General features: G+C 45.2%; 1 protein-coding gene across 2 annotated transcripts; it reads right to left on the reverse strand.

The window, feature by feature from the left end:
- Positions 1-2013: 2013 nt before the first annotated feature.
- On the reverse strand, positions 2014-22076 carry LOC144721606 (inactive carboxypeptidase-like protein X2). Of its 2 annotated transcripts, none has more exons than XM_078599380.1 (14): positions 21537-22076; positions 21109-21159; positions 20563-20672; positions 18700-18839; positions 15504-15588; positions 12689-12833; positions 11605-11693; positions 11181-11304; positions 10206-10402; positions 8260-8439; positions 5448-5745; positions 4928-5067; positions 3808-3907; positions 2014-3490 (listed from the first exon to the last, which is right to left on the reverse strand). In XM_078599380.1, exons 1-14 carry the CDS (start codon positions 22018-22020, stop codon positions 3240-3242), a joined length of 2394 nt encoding a protein of 797 aa, XP_078455506.1. In that variant the 5' UTR covers positions 22021-22076; the 3' UTR covers positions 2014-3239. The 2 variants fall into 2 exon arrangements, with proteins under 2 accessions (XP_078455506.1, XP_078455505.1); XM_078599379.1 differs by having other exon boundaries at positions 5448-5748.
- Positions 22077-22670: the final 594 nt, after the last annotated feature.

Genomic DNA, 22670 nt, shown 5'->3' on the forward strand with positions numbered 1-22670 from the left:
AATTACTGTGGTTTCATTACCTTGCGTGACACGCTCCATAAAGTACCGGCACGCTGTGGTATGCAAGCAGCGTGATAAAATCTGAAAAGTAAAATATTCGTTTTCCTTCATTTCATTAAAAATTAAACTTTGTTTACTTCCTGATACAAAACATAATGCATTGGAAGGTGTACATAGGAGACAATATCCTGCTTTGAGAACAGGATATTAAAAGTTTGAGCAGATTTGTAGTTATTTATTTTCAATATAGAATCCCCCGCAACTTCCATGCACATATTTTATGTTTAATGCATGAGAATGAGGCTTCTAAGTAAAACCTTACGGTGCATCTGACCGACTTTTAATAACATTTCTAAAGCCTGTATGCTCTCCTTATTCTTGCCGAATTGAAAAGAAACACACATTGTATTACTTATGTTGTTTTTGAAAGGCTTAATGAACACAATATCTCAGCCAGCCATTGTACCATCAGCATATCAATCACCTCCGGTGAAAGCTGTAGGAAGCCAATTGTAATTAGCATTTGTTTTATTCCTTGGCAATATAGTAGAAGATAACTTGCCAATAATACCCGAGTAGGCGTTTGGCTCCATGCCTGATCTGAGCCCTGTGTTCTGCTGTCAGAGTGCCAAGCAGGCTAGAGGACGATGAGACTCATTGTAGCAGCAGCGCCTCCTCCCAATGCACGGAATGGAAAGCCAAGGTCGAGGTGAACCCATTTATGAACGTGAAAATTTGCCTTGGAACACGCTGCACTCAAAAGAGAATGGCTCTCGGCTTTGTTCTCGTCAATGATGTGGACAATATACAGCCCCTTTTGTCAAACCACTTCTGGAGGAGAATCTGCCTCACGCCGCGTGGGTCGTGGGTGTCATACGAACACAGCTCGCTGGTCAGTCCAACGTTGAGATTTGTCCTCCGCTCAACACCACGTAGGACAGTCCCACAGCCTATGACAGATATGATGATTTCGATTTAAAGCTTTCGTGACTGCAGGGATTCATCTTCTTGGTTCTTTCGGTAAAGTCACGTAGAAGGGAAGTAATAAAATAATAAAAATAAAACATAATAAAACAATTCTCACGACGTTTCGGCCACAACGCAAGCAGCCGTCCTCAGGTGAAAACCAGGTCTGTCGAGGCGACGCTGGCCGAAACGTCGTGAGAATTGTTTTATTATGTTTTATTTGTATTATTTTATTACTTCCCTTCTACGTGACTTTACCGAAAGAACCAAGAAGAGATATGATGATGACAATGATGATTATACTGGAGGATCGGTTTAACATGTAGGCTTTCGCGACCAATATTATCAATAAGATAGGTTTTGGGTTATATTGTGTCGCTAGACCCACCACTTCCCGACATAGTCAATGGCCTTTGCACCGGATTGGCTTTCAAGTGTCGACATCACATGTATCCCTCTATTTAAGACTGAAACAGGAGGTTTTCTCTACAACTCTGGCTGTCGCCTGATGATGCTCGTTGTAATTCCTGGCGAAATGTCGTACTCGATTTGTAAATGTTGTGGGTTTACTCTCCAATACACCTGTGTGCTGTACTAGTAACGATTTGACACGTTTTGTTAACGTGACAAACCTTACTAATTGGCTGTGTTGGCTGGTGGTGGGTTTTAACGACACATTGTTCGCGATCCAATCCAAAAACCTCTAATATGGATACTTGAGGATGTCACTCGGTACTAAGTGAGAGTAATTCTGTTAAACGCTGTGGTGCATTAACGAATGTGAAAGAGAAAATCTCGCGCTGTGCACTTTTGCTTTCTTTTCATTGGCTCCTTAGTGCCCATTTCGTTTTTAAGAGGCGCGTTAATCGCGGAAGAGGAGATACACGTTAAACAAGTGGAATATATCGCGGCGTATTCACAAACACAACAGTTTTATACTTCGCTTTTGCACTATGTGAAAAAAAAACCTGTTAGCAGTCAGAATGAGTTTCGTACACCCTAAAAACACACAATGCGAGAAATAACAGTCTGCCTGATAGAGACATGTCGGAGTAAGTGTTCCACCAGCGGAACATATATCCTTTTATTGTTGCTTTTCTTCAAAACAAGGCACCAGGGTACAATTGGCTCATCAACATGGAATGTGTTTTGTAAAAGCCCTCTGTTGCTGTGCGCTTAGTAGAATGTGGACAATTAACTCGGCTAGTTCATAAAATACAGTATCAAATGCCAACCGGGACTGGTTAATAAAGTGAAAAATAACCGTGCTCTGCATCTTCGTGTTTGCTTGCTGCTGCTGCTGTGTGTGCTGAGCTCAGGTGTTTCCTTGTTCCAGATCTATGTGCAAGTGAAACGATAGAAATCCCGTTGCTGGTGTAATGGAGATTTATGTCCGAGATAAAATATTGATGTAAAAAACACCATCAATCATCTCCTATGCATTTATTTGAATTATTTATAATAGGCGGCATTATACCGATATCTTGGTTGTTGTTGTTGTTGTGTGTTTTATTCTGACAAACTCCTGTTCTGTTCTACCCAATGTGTGTGCGTGTGTGCATGGTGCTGGCCTCTCATCCCGTCGTGTGCCGTATCGGCCTTCATTGCTGCTCGCTAACAGCACTTGCCCCAAAAGTCTGTTAAGGCTATACGGAGCATATTTGTCTTGCTTGTTTGTATATACACACACACAGAGGGTGATCCAATTATCCAATTATAGATACCCCACTGAGATATACATTGACCTTAGCTTACACATCATTGGATGCTGTGAGCATATCACATCGGCTGTGTTGGACAATGTATGTCAGGCAAGAGTTAAATTACTTAATACGTGGATTGGGATTGGTGGGAGACAAGAAGATGTTTTAAATTTTAAATGTTTTTGTATGATGTCTCCCTGTTAGTAAAGCAGGGCATCTATAAATATATCACCCAGGGTATACATATAGTACGCCATTTGGTATAATGTGCATTACATGTGCACACATTGAAATACCAGGATTTTAAAACAAGGATAAAAGAGGAGGATTTTAATTTTAATTTGAAGGATTTTCATTCATAGAACGCCGGCAACTAACAGACACAGTAAGAAGCAAGCAAATCTCTCCGTACAGACGCTGTCCCGATCCTTCCTATCTCCAAGCTACAACTTGGCTGCTTCACCTTGTATACCCGGAGCAGCCAAAACTCGTTCAAAGGAGGGGCCCCCACCCCAGCGGGGAAGCGAGCAACTGTATTGTCGTTTTTCTTTGAAGTAATGCCAACCGTGTTTACGTTCGCGACGTCCGTTTCACTTGCGAGCTGAACCTTCTGTTGGGGCCGCGTGGCGGCGATTTGTCGAAGAGCTCGGCGAGGTCGCGGATGCGCTGCCGGTTGGTCTTGTGCAGCGTGAAGTTGCAGCGAGTGGCGCCCATGTCGTACCCCACTTGGCAGTTCTGTGCGGTTGGCACGAAGCCCTCTTTACGCGCCGTCACGCGGTACTCCCCTGGGTTCAGTAGCCGCCAGTAATCCCCTCCGCTCGCTTCGAGTTTCAGTTGAAAGAGTCGGTTTTGGCGGTTTTGGAGAGAGGGAGAGAAAAAAGAATTACGACTATTAAAAAATATTACGTTGAATTAATAAAAAAAAAATCTGGGCTCTTTCATTGTTATGCCCATAAATGTTATCTCTGGAGCTTTAACCCTTGCGGTGCACAGGAAGCTATATATATATGAAAAGCTGCTCGCACACTATTGACATGCATCCCATGAGAATACAGATGCAATATTTAATGACTTGCTCAAAGCGAATGTGTGATATCTCAATGGAGTGAATAAGATATTAATGTCGTGCCCTCACTACCTGTTGTCACATCATGGTTGATTTCGTCCACCGAGATGATGGCATTGGGGATTCCTTCACCATCGGCATCTGTGACGATCCCCTTGATTCCCCGGTGGACCTTGCGTGCAGAGAAAAACAAACAGCTTCACGAGCAAGACCGAAATGGGAGCTCGGGTTCGCTGTGCATCGACGGGGCATTGGGCATTGTCTAAGCAAGACAGCACCAGAGAGGGGGCAAAACGCATTGCATGTGCTGCTTTTTGTTACAATATATAATACAACATAGCATATCCGTTCTAGATTTGAAGCTTTCGTGACTGTAAGGATTCATATTCTTAGGTTTTTTTCGGTAAAGTCACGTAGGTAAATTTTTTTTTATTAATAAAAGTAAAATAAAAATAAAATACCTACGTGACTTTACCGAAAAAAAAAAAACCTAAGAATATGTAGCATATCCGACCATCGCACATTTGCCTTGACCAATGGACCGCTGCAGTGTTTGTGAATGGAGTAACTGACAATTTAAATATACGTTCCCACCTTGCCTACACCTCAGTCCCCAACGAGTTCGATATGCGACGTCGTGTTGTATTGTTAAGCGGCGCAGTGGTTCGTGCACCGCACAATGAACTTGGCACCCTGAGTTCGATTCCCGGCCAAGGCTAACATACAGTGGCGAGGTATATATGAATCGGTCCTGGGTCTCACCCACCTCCCTCTTAGCCAACATGCACTGACCAGCGTGGTATAGTCCAGTGTGGTATGGTCAAACAGCTCCCCGCTGGCTGTCAGCACGGCGTAGAGAGGCCTTACATTCGGCAGTGGATTGGCAAACGTCTATAAATTGTGAAATTAGGGGGTGGCTTTGTTCATTGACGCAATTGGCAGTTTTCTTCATGCCTTTAGTTTGGCAGACAGAGTGTGAGCTACTCTGCGGCCTTGTTGGCACGTTCAGGGCATAATGGACAATGCACAGGGGGGGAGGAGGATGAGCTTCTGTCACTCAGCGCACATTTTGCACCACTGATTTTATGTCACGGTCTGGATGGCGTGCGTCGACGGTTATACGTGTTCACGGGCGGAATGCAAATGTCAAGAATTCAAAGCTCTGTGTGGGAGGCACGAACAAAGCTCGTACCTGCTCTAAGAATACAAGAAGGGCCTCGCGGTTGTTCTCCCATTCCTGGGGCAGTTCCGTCTCGTGGGGGAACTTGTCACAACTCAGCTCCATCGTGACCTCAAAACAGTTGGTGTGCAAGTAGCTAAAGTCGCCCATACCTGTTAAAAACACGATAAAACATTTCAGACTCGTGACAATAAAAAAAACCCATCACATTCACACCATTTTCTACGACCACTTTGTCTACAAGGGCATCATTTCAGCTGGGTGCGTCCGGGTTGGCAAGCCGTAAAATTAATTCCATCCCCGGCACACCCCATTCAGTATGCCTCTCGCTACGGCTGCGGCTACTAGTCACGGGCCACACACTCGATTCTATCAACGGGCCCATAAAATATACAGTGAAAAAAATTAAGCCCACGGCAGTATCAGCAGCACGTTGTGAAAAATCGGTCCTTGGGTTAAAAACGATGAGACACGGCAGCCCGACCGAGTTGCCGCCCTTTGGTGGGTGACATTAACGTCGCGAGCGACTCACTGCCGGTGACGGCGTGCCAATTGGCCCCGTTGATAACGCCCTCGTCCTTGGTGAAGTCCTGGCTGTGGCAGACTCGGCGGTTGGCGTCGGTCATAGTGCGGTGCGTGGAGGCGTAGAGGAAGGCGAGCCAGCGGAAGATCTGCTCGTCGGGAGTGGCGCTGGGCTCGCGCGCGCGCCACGGTGAACGCGCTGCGTCGAAGGGGTACGTGACGACCAGCTCGCCGCCGTGCAGGTTCCCGCCGAGGACAAACGGGATCTTCTCCATCCAGGAAACAACCGCTCGCGTTTCCACAGCCACCTGCTGCGGCAGGACCGAGACGTCGCACCTCTCCTTGAGCGAGTTCCGCCACGCGCTCGCTTTTACTCGACATCTGTGAGTCTCGATTTAAAGCTTTCATGACTGCAGGGATACATCTTCTTGGTTCTTTCGGTAAAGTCACGTAGAATGGAGTAGACAGACTCTGTCTACTCGACAGACCTGCTCTCCACCTGAGGACGGCTGCTTGCGTTGTGGCCGAAACGTCGTGAGAATTATTTCATGATGTTTTATTTTTATTATTTTATTATTTCCTTTCTACGTGACTTTACCGAAAGAACCAAGAAGATCTGTGAGTCTATTCAATGCGGAAATCAAGAGGCGGACGAGAACTATGTTGGAGTACTTTTGGAAATCATGGCCGACGGTTCGAGACTGATGATGGAGTGGCAGCCAAAGAAGGCGTTGGCGAGTTTCTCAAGGAGCTGCATCATTTAAAGTAAACGTGACACCAGATAAATGGCCGCTGCTTAGTGAGGCTTTCATCCAGCAGTGGAGAGGTCATGGCTGATGATAACGATGATTGGTGAGCAACTCATTCTCCCAATATCATGGTAATTTTAGAAAACACCTGATTCACTGAAATCAGAAAAAAACCCTTTATATTTTAGTATTTCCAATTATACTACCAGTACTTTTATAGAGGTGGTTGTTTTATTGCAGTTGCACATACAGTAGCTGCCACACTAAGTTAAACCGAAAAAATACAATGTTTTAATTTTGCATCATAAATACAGATTGAGCAATGTGTCGAGATTGTGCTGCTAAGTTCGCTTAATTACACAAAATGCATATATTCTCATATATATATCACGAGTGCAAAATTTATGCAAACAGATAGACACGGTGACATCACAACATGTATACTCACCGGTTATATTTTGCTAATAAATTCGCACATTGTAAGAGCATCTCCAAGGATCCCCATGCACCTATTTCGGAAGGCAACTCCAAGGATCACCGGTAATTGATTATATGAATGTCTTTAATATCTGTTTATCCTAATGGCCACTTAATTTTGCATCCATATTATGGGATGTAATTGCTTTCTCATTAGCTGTCCAAGGTGCAAGGACGACATGGCGCTGAAGTAATGTATGTTTAAAATGCATACCTTTACTTTGATGCATCGTTCATCCTGCTGAGTGTCTGGATAATATGTATGCATGTTTTACACGTTAGTGGCTTAAATTAAAATACTGTCGTTCACTTGTGCAATAACATTGTAAATTAAGTCTCAATTTGAGTAAATGGTTACATCTGTAAAATACATGATAATTTAATTGACAGGACTGGCTAATTAGCAGCACTTCGACATTTATCGTTGCGAATTAAAAGAGAAATATACGAATGAAACGATTTATGGTGATGATGGACAATGATTGATGATTGTTTACTAATGGCGATTGTCAGTTGATGATTATTGATGGTGACCATGATTGATGTTGGTGATTGATGACTGGACAATGATTCATGATTATGTATTCATGGTGATTGATGATGATGATTATGCTTCCAAATACAAGTATTTGAGGAGTTGAAAAATGTGTGGTGAACAGAGATCGACAATTAAAAACACAATGAGCCAAAACGCCTAAATATGTCTCTGTGATATTGCCGCTAGTTAATTGGATCGTGTCGAATGGGGGCTCATTATCTTCTTCCAGCCCGGGGCTCATCACGGCGAGTAGCAGACATCGTTGCGCAGTGGACCCCCCTGGAAAGCCGAAATCTGTCTCATGCATTTATCAAGATAATACAGGACTCTCTAATACTCATCATTTCATCGCTCCATCTCCTCGGTGGACGTTCTCTCTGAGGAAATCAGGCGATGAAATCGGTTCGCGTGCAGGTGCTAGGTGGATTGTTACATCGCTGGATCGTAAGAGGTGGCGGCGGGTTGGAGAGGATTTCGTCCAGCAGTGGATTTTCCATGGCTGATGATGATAATTGCAGGATGGATAGAATGAGTTTTTAACATTTTCCAACAAAGGTTCAAAGCAGACATGCATTAGTTCTGTCTGTCTGGATATACAGGTACCTACTGGGGCGGGAGGGCACGATAACCTTCTTAAATCTAACCCAATATGAAACAAGCCAGAGTATAAAGTTGTGCTGCTATTAGGGACTTGCCCTATTTAAAAACGGTCAAATTGATAAAAGGTTTGCGAGAGAACTTGGAGACACAAACCAGAGCTAAAAACCCCCCACTATTTTCAGATATGCAAATGATTCGTTTCTCGATCCACTATCTATCAGCTTTCATACAGCGAATGAAACATATCCAAAAATAAATGCATTTCGGGATTAATTACATAATCCACGCAAATTCACAACTATTCCTAATGTATTTAAATATAACATATCTTTCCTAAAAAAAAAGAAGGGCCATTTCCCAAAACGTCACCCAATATTTATTTTGTAGTGCTCGTGCACGGCTGCAAAATGCAGTGCCTTGGTTGTTTTGCGTTTTTTATCTGCACGTTGCTATCCCACCGTGGCGTTGCGGCGATGGAACCAGTCCGGAAGAGGAAGGTGATGATTCGGCACCCTGTGCGCCACGTGCCGTCGCTTCTCTGCGTCCCAGAGCACCGAGTTCAGATCCGGAAAGTTGTGGTTGAGATCGATCCCATTGCGAGTCCAACGGCCGAAGGTCCAGCCGGAGAGCTCGGAGCCCTGGTTGGGGCGACGGCGCACATCGCACGCTGTCGTCACGCACCGCTGCACATCCCATCGTTGCTCAACGGAGCGCGATGCCACGCGCCGTATATCACGCACCACGTGTCACACACTGATCGTAAGTGCGCACCAGCCCGCCTAGGCAATTGATTAAAGGTGGGAAAGGTGAATTTCTTACAGAATTAAATATTTGACTTTTTTTTTACTTATGGATTTATTGATTTCAAATTTAATACAATTTACAGCCCTTTGTCAAATCACGGTGAGATGAAGGCTACCTCCAAAGCTATGTAAGTCATGGGGGATGCTGGACCAACACTTCACTGCACTGACAAGGGGTCCAGGACCAGTGCGGATGTCACTCATCGCTAATGATAGCCGTGGCTGGGAATCAATCCAAATTGCTGGGGGTTTTTAGCATTGTTGGAGGTTGTTTGACCATACTTCACTCTGCTGGTCAGTGCTCTTTGTATTTCTATTGCTTTACCATTAGTACTTACAGCATATCATCAGAAATAGAAAAAAATATCCAGCATCGGGGTAGAGCAATAGTGCAGCTGTTCGCACACTGCGACACTACCGAGTTCGATTCCTGGGCACGGCTCGCATCAATGGCGAGGGATATTAGAATCGGTCCCAAGCCGGTACGCTACCAACTCGCACTGACCAGATTGATCGTTTTCGGTAAACCGCCCCCAACGACCGGCACGGCATAGTAGGAACCCCTTCACCCGGCTATGAACCGATAATGGATTGTAAATTATTAAGTATAATCTATAATGCAGCACATTGTTGTGAAATGTATGTGTATATATAAATAGGCTGGCAGGTTTACACAGGGACACACGTTATAATGGAAAAAAAAACATTTTCTTTTATCTAGTTTTAACTACATTGGACCAGTTCAATGATTGTAGCTGTTGTATTCAAGCAGTTCAGAGACTAAAACAATGGCTTAAGACACATTTGAAATCCTCACTAAAAACGTTTGCCCTGCCGGATGTTCAATCTTTGATTTCAAGGGGGCGTTCTTTTTTACATACACTTCTTGGAGGTGACTGGGAGGATCAGGGGATCAGACAAGCAGGGCGATCCTGTGTTCGAATGGAGGCAGCCTCTCATGGTTAGATAAGGTTCGCAGGTGAAGCTAGTTGATCGTCTCATCCCGGTTCACCAATGACACGAATAAAATCATACTAAAATGGTTTAATTTTTTTTCTCCAATTCATTTGGCCTATGTCAGCAAGTCTTTGCGCATGACATTACAATGTATGGACACTAGTGCAGATAAAGCGGCCGATTTAAAATATTTCAGACCTATTTCTGTCACATCTTTTGGGGGCAATTCTTTACTCTAACACATGGTGATGCACTACCCTCTGCAAGAGTTAAAATAACAAATAATGAAATGACAGCACAATTGGAGTATAGTTGGGCGTGGGGGGGGAAGCATAACATGCAATAAAATACAATGCTGACCAGTCACATAGCGGGCTCGGCATGAGCCCTCTGGCGCAGGAAATAAAATCCCCCCTCGCCAAATGTTCTCTCCTCTTCGTTGCCCAGCACCTGGGCTTCTGCGTCCTATCACCGTCTGTACACTCGACAGCCAAGCCACTGATGACGACTTCTGTCGACGTTTTAAATACACGCGTTTGGAGAAGTACACAGGGTGCTTAATTTCAGCCAGGTCTGCCCGGGTTTGGCGACCTGGTATGCCACATCGAGTACACCTCTCATCGCGACTGCCATTTCGTACGCACCGCTTCGTATGCCTTCTCATAGCCATCGGGGTTAACCGACGGCAGGAGGTGAATCCGGGTCTCTTCCACGAGCCTCCTGATGCGTGGATTGCCCCTGTTGTACTCGTGGCAGAGGAACTCCATAAGGAAGAGGGTGAGCTCCCTCCCGAGGGCCTCGTTGCCGTGCAGGCCCGCCACGTAGCGGAACTCCGGCTCGCCTGCGGATTTCCACGGAGGGCGATAACCGAGTGGCGGAGGGCTCGCGTCGCCCGTTCGCAGATGCGCTTCCTCCTAGTTTAGCGCAGGGTGGGCAGGTGGCGTGCTTAATTGAATTCAATAAAGGAACTGATTGATTGGAATACGATGGCGGTGGCTCCGCCAGCACTGGCTGTTTCGTACGTGCCTCATTTAGCGGTTGGGCAGCCGTCCAAACGAACAGGCTCTCTTTGTGGGAGCCCAGCTACAGTGCATGATATATCACCATCACTGTCCAATTAAGCAATTAACCTGTGTATCTCACCGACCATTGAAAATGGGAAAATTGCGAGCATAGTCACGGCATTGGCGCTGCAATTTTAAAACGGGCAGTGTCCTAAAATATTTTCTTAAGCTTTGCAAGTGCCCCTCAAAAGCCATCATCCAAGGGCTTCACGAAAAAAAATGTCACTGCACGCAACCCGTCCTATCTCCTTGAGCACAACAAATGAATATCGACTTCATGCTTGGTGGGGCTTGGCTGTCACTTTTCTTCAGCTCGAGAAGCATAAATTATTCGGCCTAATGGTTACAGTGCAAGCCGGGCGGGGCGCATTGAGCTCAGCGCTCAGCCACTTACGCCAGAAGCTTCGTCGGTACGCGCACCTCACCAACAGCTACACCGCACTGATTATAATATTCACGCGGTGAAATGGCCTCTCAAGGAATGCGGCCACCACCGCCCCTTTTGTGATGCACTACCGGCTGGCGTTGCACGTTTTACGTGGCGTGAACTCGTACCGAGCTCGTGTGTCCCCGGGTTGTCCGATATCTCCATGGCGTACAGCTTGAGTCCCTTGTAGCTCTTTCCGATGTTGTAAATTCTGGTGACGTTGGGGCATTTCTCGTTGACGATCTTCATCAACTAATGCAAGACAAGGGCGCAATTTATTAGACGGGTGCATTAGCGGTGTTTTATTTTTCAAAGTTATCGTGCCTGTGGTTTTTATTATTATTATTAAATACGGTGATTTAATGAGAAACGTCTTTTATTTATTAATCTATTATTCAATCGAGTAATTAATGTGGCAAATTAAAGATCGTTCGTGACAAACGATGTTTAATGGATCACGCACGCATAATCAGCATTTGTTTTACAATTTGCTATGTAATTGAATTACTGAAACAATTCGTAATTTTAATTACTCTTTGGCAAGCAACTCACAAGCCTCATATCTTTATAGTTGTGGTGTCTGAAGTCAAGGTTATCTGTGGTGGTGACTTCATTTCTTCTGTGGTAATAATTGTTGGGATCTGTTGCACACATGTCAGAACACATTACATTTATAGAGTGTATACTTTGCCTAATGCACAAATTAATTTAATATGGTTCAGCCAAAAACATTATTTCTTCGAGCTAATGTTCTTGTTGAAGTCTATCCAATAAACATGTTATAATCCTCACTGAAAATTGGTCTGAAAGGGGGTATTCAACTCATTTAGCATAACTCCCCCATTCAAGTCAGTATGCCAAAGTCATAAACTCACAACATTTGTAAAAAAAAAAGTATTTCCATCAGGCAATATAATATAAAGCATTCACTTTCATAGAGAATTTTAAGGCATTTCAAGGGAATCGTTATTTCCAGTTTTTTTCTTGGATTGAAGTTTTTTCCATTTTGAAATATGTCTGGGCGCGCTGCAGGTATTTTCATAGCAACGAATGGCACACATTATAATTTGTAAAACTACAAATCCCCCAGACACCTTTTCCACATCATTCCATGTTTCCTTTTAGCGACTTTGAGACTTTACAAGTCACGAAGAATTTGCAATAATTTATGTCTCAATTGTTTAAAATATGCAATACAATGTTTTTTTGTTATATAAATGTACTGTGGTGTACGACCCGATTGCCTGCAATGCGTAAGATCTTGGAAGCTAAGCAGGTCTTAGCCTGGATAGTACTTGGATGGGTAACCACTATGCACAAAAAGGTTGTTATCGGCTGTGGGGACTACATTTTGGCAGCCAGTTGGGGATTGCATCAACATCGCTTGTGGCAACGTACTACTATTCTCCAATGCTCCAATGTGTATGCTCCCCACAATCTACACTGCCCAGCGTATTGAAGAACGGTCAAATAACTCCCATGGTCCCGCACAGTGTGGGGAGGTGATTACCCATCAGTGAATTGATAAAAGAGCTGAACATGTAAATATATACGTGGTTCAATCGGTACTACACTCCCATAATGAACATAGAAAAAGGAGAGATTTAAAAAAAAGTGAAATGTGTGCAAACATCACCTTTCATGGGGCAGCCTAATACCTCCAGCCTCATACAGATGTCTCCGTGCCATGTAATGGGATTGATGCGGATGTACCTGGCCACCACAGCTATCTCCAGCTCATTCACCACTGGTGTCTCCTGGTCATGGTTGGCTTCAAAGAGCTAAAAAAAAGCACATACACATTAACATGCTCAGACCTCGTACAGTCCTTAGCAAGTTTAACACGTAGGCTTTCGCGACCAATATTATTCATAATAAAGGTTTTTTGCTGGATGTAATTACCAGCGAAACGTCGTACTCAAATTATTAATGTTGTGGATTTACTCTCCAACACACCGGTGGGCTAAAGTAGTAACTATTTTGCGTCTTGTTTACGTGACAAATCCCTTACTAATTGGCTGTGTCGGATGGTGGAGGGTTTCGACGCATTTATACTTACGCAATTAAACCCAAAAACCTTTATTATGTAGACCTTAGCAATTTTTTGCTCATAAAATAGATCTCTATTTCATTTCACTCTCGGAGCAGACGAAGGAGGGGCACAATTGTTCCCTCTCGGCCAGCGTTTCTCAAACTTGTTTGCCCCGTGGACCACTCAGCCGATGCAAACATTTCCACGGACCCCCCCGCCCCAACCCTGGTGACAAAAGGCATTCGCCTATCTCTAAATACCAGCTATACAAAATTATTAATGTTACCGGAACATAGAAAATGGTTTTGTTGTAAACGCAGCGAAAAGGTTATTTTTTTCAGGGGTGGCCTCTAGATCTTAGGCTCAGGGTAGTTTATCTGACTTATTTTGTTGAATTAAATATCATCGTAGGTAAAATATTAATTAATGTCCGAAACGAAAGGTATAATAAAGGTTGTCAGCATTGTCCGGATCAACCTTCATTTGCATCACAGTCCCGTGGACCACCGGGAGGATAGTCACGGACCACCTGGTGGTCCCAGGTCCCACACTCTGACAACCACTGCCCTCGATAATGCATGACCTTGACTCAAGTCATGCTTCGATTTAAAGCTTTCGTGACTGCAGGGATTCATCTTCTTGGTTCTTTCGGTAAAGTCGTCACGTAGAAGAGAAGTAATAAAATAATAAAAATAAAACATAATAAAATAATTTTCACGACGTTTCGACCACAACGCAAGCAGCCGTCCTCAGGTGAAAACCAGGTCTGTCGGGGAGACAGCGTCTGAATGGAGCATTCATGAATTAATGAAGCATTCAGACCCTGTCTCCCCGACAGACCTGGTCTTCACCTGAGGAGGGCTGCTTGCGCTGTGGCCGAAACGTCGTGAGAATTATTTTATTATGTTTTATTTTTATTATTTTATTACTTCCCTTCTACGTGACTTTACCGAAAGAACCAAGAAGATCAAGTCATGCTTTCATTTTCTATCACAATCTGGAGAGAAAAAATACGTTAGTTCAGCTTATATAACATCTGTGTACTGTATTTATTCTGTGGAATATTTCTGTGTTTCGGCATTCATATGCAGAGAGATTGCATGGATAGGAAATAATACAAGTAGAAAAAAAACATTTTTAGCGGTGTTATTTATGACACAGCGTGTGACCTTATAAATCAGAGCTCTCATTGTGGCAGCACACTATTTTAGAACAGATATGATGTGTCGGTCTTCAAGGTCTGCGATTGGCACTGTCCAGCGACTGAACTGTATTTTTTTTAGTTGCGCGAAAAAGTTATGGAAATATTTATGCAGTGGAATTTACAGCACGGCGTCGTGGCAGGCATGGCGATTTATTTTTTATATTTTTCTATTTGCCACAAAAAACATGCACACGCGCCTGATTTGCATTTGCCATTTTGCAGATATAACCTCTTGAGAATGTAAATTTTCACACACTGTGTCATTTTGTCTCAGCCAGTCTCAGCAAATACGGCATAATGATGGAGCACACATAAAGAGCCAGCGCTGAAGTTTGTTTTTTAAGAGATAAAAAAAAACATAAATACCGGCTACTGAAGCAAATGCACGGACAGTATTGCATTCAGCCACATGGGAGAGTGGATATGTTGTTTAAAATTCGTGTTATGCACTTTTGAGTGAAGTTGTGAAATGGATATGCTGATTGCTGGCGATTGAACGAAAAGGGATCTTTTAAAAATTACTGTTGATATTGCAGTTGATGTGGCAGTTGATGTTGTGCAGGAATAACCGTGACGCGTGCATGATTTGAATGTATAATTATTCTATTCACTGAACGCATTTGCATATCAATGCCAGGCATCTCATACCTGCCAACATGGATTCAAGAGCAGTTGAACCATATGCAGTGCCTGATATTATTTCTGATATAATAATAATCATCATCAGCAGCCATCATGTATCCATTGCTCGATGAAGGCATCTCTAAGCCACTGTCATTCCTCACAGTCTAACGACGCAACAATCTATCTTGCGTATGCGCTACGCGTTGATTCCATCGCTCCATCTCTTTGCGCGATGTCCTCTCGGGCAAGTTTACTCCTTTGTCTGCCACTCCGCAGTTCGCCTCAACGACTGACCAACAACGCTTCGAGCGACGTGTCCTGCCCAGGAGCACTCACCCTGATTTACACTCAACATTGATGTCTCTAACTTGTGTCTGCTGTCTGATGTACACGTGCCTCCTTCTGTCTGCAATTCCAAGCACGCCACCTTCTCTGATGTAACAGCAGCAAGTGTTGAAGCGTGCGTGAATCCGTGTATTCGGAGACAATACAATGATAGTTCCGTTTGGAAATGTGTCAAAAGCGAAGTCTAAATGACTGCCACTTTTTTGCATTAATGTGGTGGGTGTCAAAAAGGTTCAATACCCTTACCCTTTCGTCTGTGCCGTTCTGGTATGTGATCCACGAGTGACTGTCATTGCTGAACATCACTTTATAGGACGTGATCCAAGCGTGCCTGATTATAATTGGGGGGAAGAATTGGCATAACATACATACACTGCACAACAACGATTGATGATAACTAAAATAGCAGTGAACAGCCCTTCATCTGTCCCCTAACGAGGGTTGTTTGACCATACTTCACCACCACGATGGTCAGTGCGGGTTGTCAGCTGTAGCCTCCATACGCTGTAAAAGCCACTGTAGAATACATGTATCAAAATGCATTCGTCAACAACACGGCCTTAAAAGGAATAATTATATTAGGCGACGTTTCAGTCATATGACCTCTTCATAGTGCATACATTATATATTGTATATACAGTTAAGCATGCGATGCACATCACGTAACAATCCTTAAGAAATGTGCATACGTGAATGTAAACAGCACATTGTAAATATGCAACGTCAACTGGCCTTAAATATCCACGGGATTAATACAATAACCACTGTTCAAAGTGCCACTATACACAAAGTGAAAATACGATTTATGTTAACAGTAACGGCGATTAAAAAAAAAAATGCAAGCGAAGCATTGATAGCAGTGGGATGGCACTCTGAGGAGGTATTGATTTACATAGACTCCTACATTTTTTACGACGTGGAAATTAACCTAACGCGCTACTAAAACAAACGTCGTTAGGACGCGCTCCCGTTTTATCGGCGTGGTAGGATTCATGAACTCCAGTGACCAAGTTATCCACAAGGGCAGCAGCGCCACGTGGTGGTCACATCGCGTCACTGCATACAGCTGCAAGCAATTAAATTTGCCCATAATATCGTTTTTTTTGGGGGGGGTTAGATCGCGTAAATATATAAATGTGTCGTTAAACCCGCCACCACCCGACACAGCCAATTAGTGAGGTTTGTCACGTAAATAGAACATGACAATTTGTTACGAGTACAGCACTAACCGGTGTGTTGGAGAGCAAAGCTATAGTGTGGAGGATATTGGTCGCGAAAGCCTACGCGTTAAACCAATCTAATTTGCTTTACAGCGTCTTCCCAACGCCGGTGTCGGGCGTAGAACGTTGTTCTGACCATACTTCACCATTGCTGGCCAAAATCAATCAAACCTTCATTGAATGTCGAGCTCGTCACAACAAAATTGTCTTCACGAGTAAGCACATCGCATTACATCAATACAATTTAAGTCACACAACAGAAAATGTATACACATTAGTTGAAATTCATGAGAATATATTTCACGAATGCACGTACGTCCCATCGCCAACACGCACCATTTGCCACGTGCATAGTTTCGTGAATCAGCGAGTGAAAGCAATAAAGTGACTTTTAAGTAATAGGTCATCTGATTGATATATATATAAAAAAACAAATTGAAACCAAGTTGAAGCAATTTAAAAGCAGAAGATGTGAACCCGGGTCAAATTCACGGCCACGGATAAGATCGGTGGATCAGAGCGATATCTCTGTACCGGTCATGCCCTCAACTCCGCCTTCTTGGTATCAATCGCCACGGTCCCACGTGGTGACAGATGGCAACATCCTCACGACTGAGTGCGGTCACGGCAGAGGGAGGCTCTCTTGCCGAATTGTATTGACAAATAATTGCATGTTATAAAGTATAGACGTGTAATTTGTTAATGGCATACATTTAAATGAGCTAAAGAAGATCAGCTTTTTTTTCTCCCCCGGTATAATATGCTCATTAAACAAGACAAAACATAACCGTGGTTAATCCTAAAGGTTTTAGTGAATTCCGTGGAATTCCAAATACGTTTCACTGCCACGTGCATAGCACACATACAAGCCAATTAAATAACGAATGGTAATGCAGGGAGCACACACCATCTCTCTTTGAAACTGCTCCTGGGTGAAGGCTTCTCCACCCAACCACCCACCCACGTGTCTGTCAAGCCATGTATATTATGGCTGGTTTTTTTTGCCATACTTTTTCACGCACGTCCGTCTGGGCTGGTGAAAAGGGGGTGGCAGACACGAGACAGGACAGGTTCAGGTGTCACTCGCCACTGATGCTGGCCGGATCGTGGGTGTTTAATGCGCCGTGAGCAGTATGCACTTCATGTATGGAATTTACAAGGTTACCATTAAGGTATAGACAACGTTGAAGTCTAAATTTCGATTTAAAGCTTTCGTGACTGCAGGGATTCATCTTATTGGTTCTTTCGGTAAAGTCACGTAGAATGTCTTCTCGACAGACCTGTTCTACACCTGAGGACGGCTGCTTGCGTTGTGGCCGAAACGTCGTGAGAATTATTTTATAATGTTTTATTTTTATTATTTTATTATTTCCATTCTACGTGATTTTACCGAAAGAACCAATAAAACGTTGAAATCTGTATAAAATGCGTGTAAAATGAGCATGATGGGCGTATGTCCAGGAATTATATTCGATGATCTGGCACGCTTAGGGGTAACGATTCAATTCACACATTGATTCGTTTGGTTGGCGTGTACTGCATGGACCGTGTCTCGCGTGTACTGTCTGTACTGTGTCTCGCGTGTACTGTCTGTACTGTGTATCGCGTGTACTGTCTGTACTGTGTCTCGCGTGTACTGTCTGTACTGTGTCTCGCGTGTGCTGCCTGTACTGTGTCTCGCGTGTACTGTCTGTACTGTGTCTCGCGTGTACTGTCTGTACTGTGTCTCGCGTGTACTGTCTGTACTGTGTCTCGCGTGTACTGCCTGTACTGTGTCTCGCGTGTACTGTCTGTACTGTGTCTCGCGTGTACTGCCTGTACTGTGTCTCGCGTGTACTGTCTGTACTGTGTCTCGCGTGTACTGTCTGTACTGTGTCTCGCGTGTACTGTCTGTACTGTGTCTCGCGTGTACTGCCTGTACTGTGTCTCGCGTGTACTGTCTGTACTGTGTCTCGCGTGTCCTGTCTGTACTGTGTCTCGCGTGTACTGCCTGTACTGTGTCTCGCGTGTACTGTCTGTACTGTGTCTCGCGTGTACTGTCTGTACTGTGTCTCGCGTGTACTGTCTGTACTGTGTCTCGCGTGTACTGTCTGTACTGTGTCTCGCGTGTCCTGTCTGTACTGTGTCTCGCGTGTACTGTCTGTACTGTGTCTCGCGTGTCCTGTCTGTACTGTGTCTCGCGTGTACTGTCTGTACTGTGTCTCGGGCAGTGCTGTCCTCACGTCTGCTGGGAGTTGCGTCCCTGCGTAATGATGCCAGTGAAGTTGGTGATGCGACGCGCGTCCACCTCCATCCACTGCTGCGCGTCGTGGCGACCCGCGCACCAAGCCCCGTCATACTGATCATCCTCCAGCATGCCGGCCTGCACAGCAGCACGCCAGCGATGAGGATCATGATGATGATGTGCATGATGATGATGTGCATGATGATGATGATGCCCGTGACCAAGATGATCATTCGTGGCGATGTGCATGATGATGTCAGCGATGAGGATGATGGTGATGTGCGTGATTATGGTTTCAGCGACGAGGATGTTGATGATGTTGGTGGTGGTGGTGACGATGAGCATGATTAAGATGTGATACGCATCGTGGTGGTGGTGGTGATGATGTGGATGATGATGCCAGCGACGAGGATTTTAATGATGGTGTGCATGATAATGATGTGATATGCATGATGATGGTGGTTGTGGTGGTGATGTTTATGATGACGCCAGCGACGAGGATGATCATGATGGTCATGTGCATGATGATGATGTGATGTATATATATGCACGATGATCTATTTATCACTAGTACGATAATGATCATACCAACAATTTACAGTTCCTTGTCACATCGCAGCGGTGTCGCTATTGATCATACTTCCCCATACGTTCTCCACATCGATCAGTGTGGGTTGTTGGTGGGGAGGGGCCAGGACTTTGTTGAGAATTGTCAGGGCCGGTCAGTCGCCACTGATGGTAGCCGTGACAAAGAATTGAACTCCTCAAAGCGGGCCGGGGTTCGTAGTGCAGTGCGCTAACTGCACCCACCGTCCCCGTCGTCATTCATAACGGTGCATACACATATTTAAATCATTTTGATGAGCAATATCATTTCTGACGTGACTCAAGAATATTACCAATGATGCTGTATTTCTCTTCGTCATCGTCACGAAGCGCGATGATTATGTGCATCATCATGCACAGCACATCGCCATAGCGTGATGACATCTTAGAATCAAATTCAAGTCCTTATTCCTCAACCGTGCAGTTTTGCCACTCATTGCATAAAACATCACCGTGCGTTACATTGAAGTGTCATTTATAGGAATAAAAGTACAATGTTAATATTTAAAAACGATCCCTGCAAGTTGCTTTACGCAACTGATAAATTGCGTCACGTGAATAACATTTAAACACTAACACATGCATATATTCCCAATATCAATACACGCTCTTCCACTGCCTCATAATCTGGACTCCCTTCCCCAACCATCCGTGCTGTCGACTCCCTGTCAATGTCCAAATACAGATTTAAACGCGGTTATGTTCAGACGCCATACGTATAAATCCAACTAGTTAATCGCGACCTCGTGCAGAGTGCCAGGTCATGATACTTTGAGGCAATCCTCACGGAGGAGTCATGGACTCGCTCGCGATGAACACATTCCTGCGGATGGAGCTGGTAGGAACGTTGGGTTGCTCGGTCAATGGCCAGGGTCAACGGCGGCGTGGTGTATTCCGCAAATATGCCCGACTGTGAGGGCGGGAACAAGCCGGCGTGAGTAGGTTAAACGTTGAGTTTTATAAGGGCACCATGGGGTGACCAGCCCCTCCCCACCCAGCCCCACCCCTCCCACCGCTCCCACCCCCCACCCAGCCCCACCCTCCCCACCCAACCCCTCCCCACCCTCTCCACCCAGCCCCACCCCTCCCATTTTTGGATGCACGACGGACGGACGGACACAATAACCCCCTGTGGGCTGGTGGAACCAGGAGGTTCCTACCAGTAATATTCCCACCCATTGAAATAGTGGCCACATCACCCTCCCCCCGCCGTGAGCACGTGTGCGCCCAGTGCCGGTGGTGCGAGAGGGCGCACCTGGATATTGAGCCTGCCTCTGTGAGCCCCCAGGCCGTAACGACTGATAGTTGACGCGTGGATCTGGAAATCATCAATCCGCATGGACTCCATCCCGAGCGGCGGGCACGCTTCAGTCGGGAGAGAAGAGAGAGAGATAAATGGGAGATATACACATTATATATATACAGTGTAGGAGTTATAATATAATGTTTTCTTTCCACTACGTACTTTATTTGACGATAAGCAGCAGGACAAAAATAACTCGGTGTTAAAATGTTTTTTGCAGGGGTATATATATATTAAAAAAATAATGTTTAACAGAGATTAAATATCGTGTCACGCTTGCATAGAGACACGTACAAGGCGGGCAGGCTATTTTTGAAGACGGTACAAGCCATTGCAATCTTGTGATTCATTGTCATGTTAAGTGATTTTGGTAAAGGAATACCACTGCGTTCATAAATAAGTAAGTACGAGCACGAATATAATGGGTCATATCTTCACACTATAAATACAATAGAGAGTGTGGGCTGCAGGTGTGTGTGTGTGTTTTGCATCACTTACAGGTGGGTGGTGCAGGTTTCGAAGTCGTTTGCCTCTTAGCCGCATCTTTTCCTACGAACAAACAATTGTCATTCGCACTTTAAAACAATGCTAACTTTGTGTAAACGCTCTCAACTGCAGCGTCTAACCCTTCAGCACACACGGCCACATTATGATGTGGTAACACTTTGCCAAAGGCGCGCGGTGAATTGCTGCATCGCGGGACGTGCAAGTGGTGGCAATGGCTTGGGGAAGAGATTCACTCAGCAGGAAATTGATGCATGTATGTTAAACTTCTTTCGCACCGTACGTAGCCAAATCGTTCTACGTAGCAGCCAGCCATTGAACACGGCAGCTAATGCTCTTTACGATGATGCGAATATCTAAACAAAACGAGCACAACAACTGAATTGCCCTATCCGCACCGCACGCCACGCTCCTCCACCTACCCTTCTTGATGGCTTTCACAACCTCCACTCCCTGGGCGCCCGCGCGCCGCCTGGCCGGACTTTCTGCAGCAGGACGTGCCGCTTTAATTGTGTACAGATCGTGCCGCTCTCCGGCCACGTTGGCACCACCGATCACGGCGCCTTGCCGCGCCTCCGCGGGCCAACGCGAGGCGCCGTCTCGGATCCCCGTGGATGTGGCAGCCGCGGTAATGAGATCCTCCTGGCCGGAGCTGATTGCGCCCCGGGAGGCCGCGCGTCCTCGCAGGGAGTTGTCACTTGTCTCCCGCACGGGCGCGTAGTAATGCTCCCTGTTGCGGATCTCCTGCAGGTAGTAGTCAAAGTGCTCGTCCGCGGGGGAAGAAACGGCGAGGTGCGGCAGCAGCAGGAGCAGCTGCAGTGGCAGAAGGAGCAGAGCTCGGGTCGCGCTGCAGGCCGCGTTCGCGTTAAGGGGCAGCAGGCTCGTGGTGATGGCCCGTTTGGGCATCTTGTGCGCGCCTCTCTCGGTGTCTGTAAGCTAATGCCCGTTTGGAACAGCTTGGAACAGAAGCCACCACCGTATTCATGCAAACCACCGCGGTCATATGGCACTAATAGGCTATTGTGCGGCACGTAAGCAGTGTCACACATTGCCAAGAGCCAAACATTATTTTTTTTACGTTCCATTAAGACACTTGGCTCGGCGCAAGACCTAACGTGCTTCATATGTTAATGGCCCATTTTGCTTTGATGTTGCACGTGCGCCTGCCCATTGCATTCTACCCGCGGATTGGGTTTAATGAAAGCCGTGCGTTGGAAATTACACGCGTCGTTTTCAGGAGGGTATGCGGATTTTTTTTTTAAAGCGGAATTTTTTTTTCTCCATACAGGAACCGTTTCAAAGTGTCAAACGCACAATGCAAACTTGGACTTTTATTCGCCTTAACGTTTCACGGCTGGCCAGGTTCAGAAGGCGTGCTGATGAAAGACTTTCCCCCCTAAGGCAATTCACCCTATCATCTGCAATATTAAAGTGTGTAAAGCGTGGCTCTCCACCGAACCCTCAAAGGTCAAAGCTGTAGAGTAACACATGTCAATCCACTGCTGGATGAAGTCCTCCCAACACCGCGCCGTTTGTGTGTGCTGGTTATTTGACCA

This window comes from Lampetra planeri, chromosome 12, assembly GCF_965212315.1.
Source record: "Lampetra planeri chromosome 12, kcLamPlan1.2.h2, whole genome shotgun sequence".
NCBI classification, from domain to species: domain Eukaryota; kingdom Metazoa; phylum Chordata; class Hyperoartia; order Petromyzontiformes; family Petromyzontidae; genus Lampetra; species Lampetra planeri.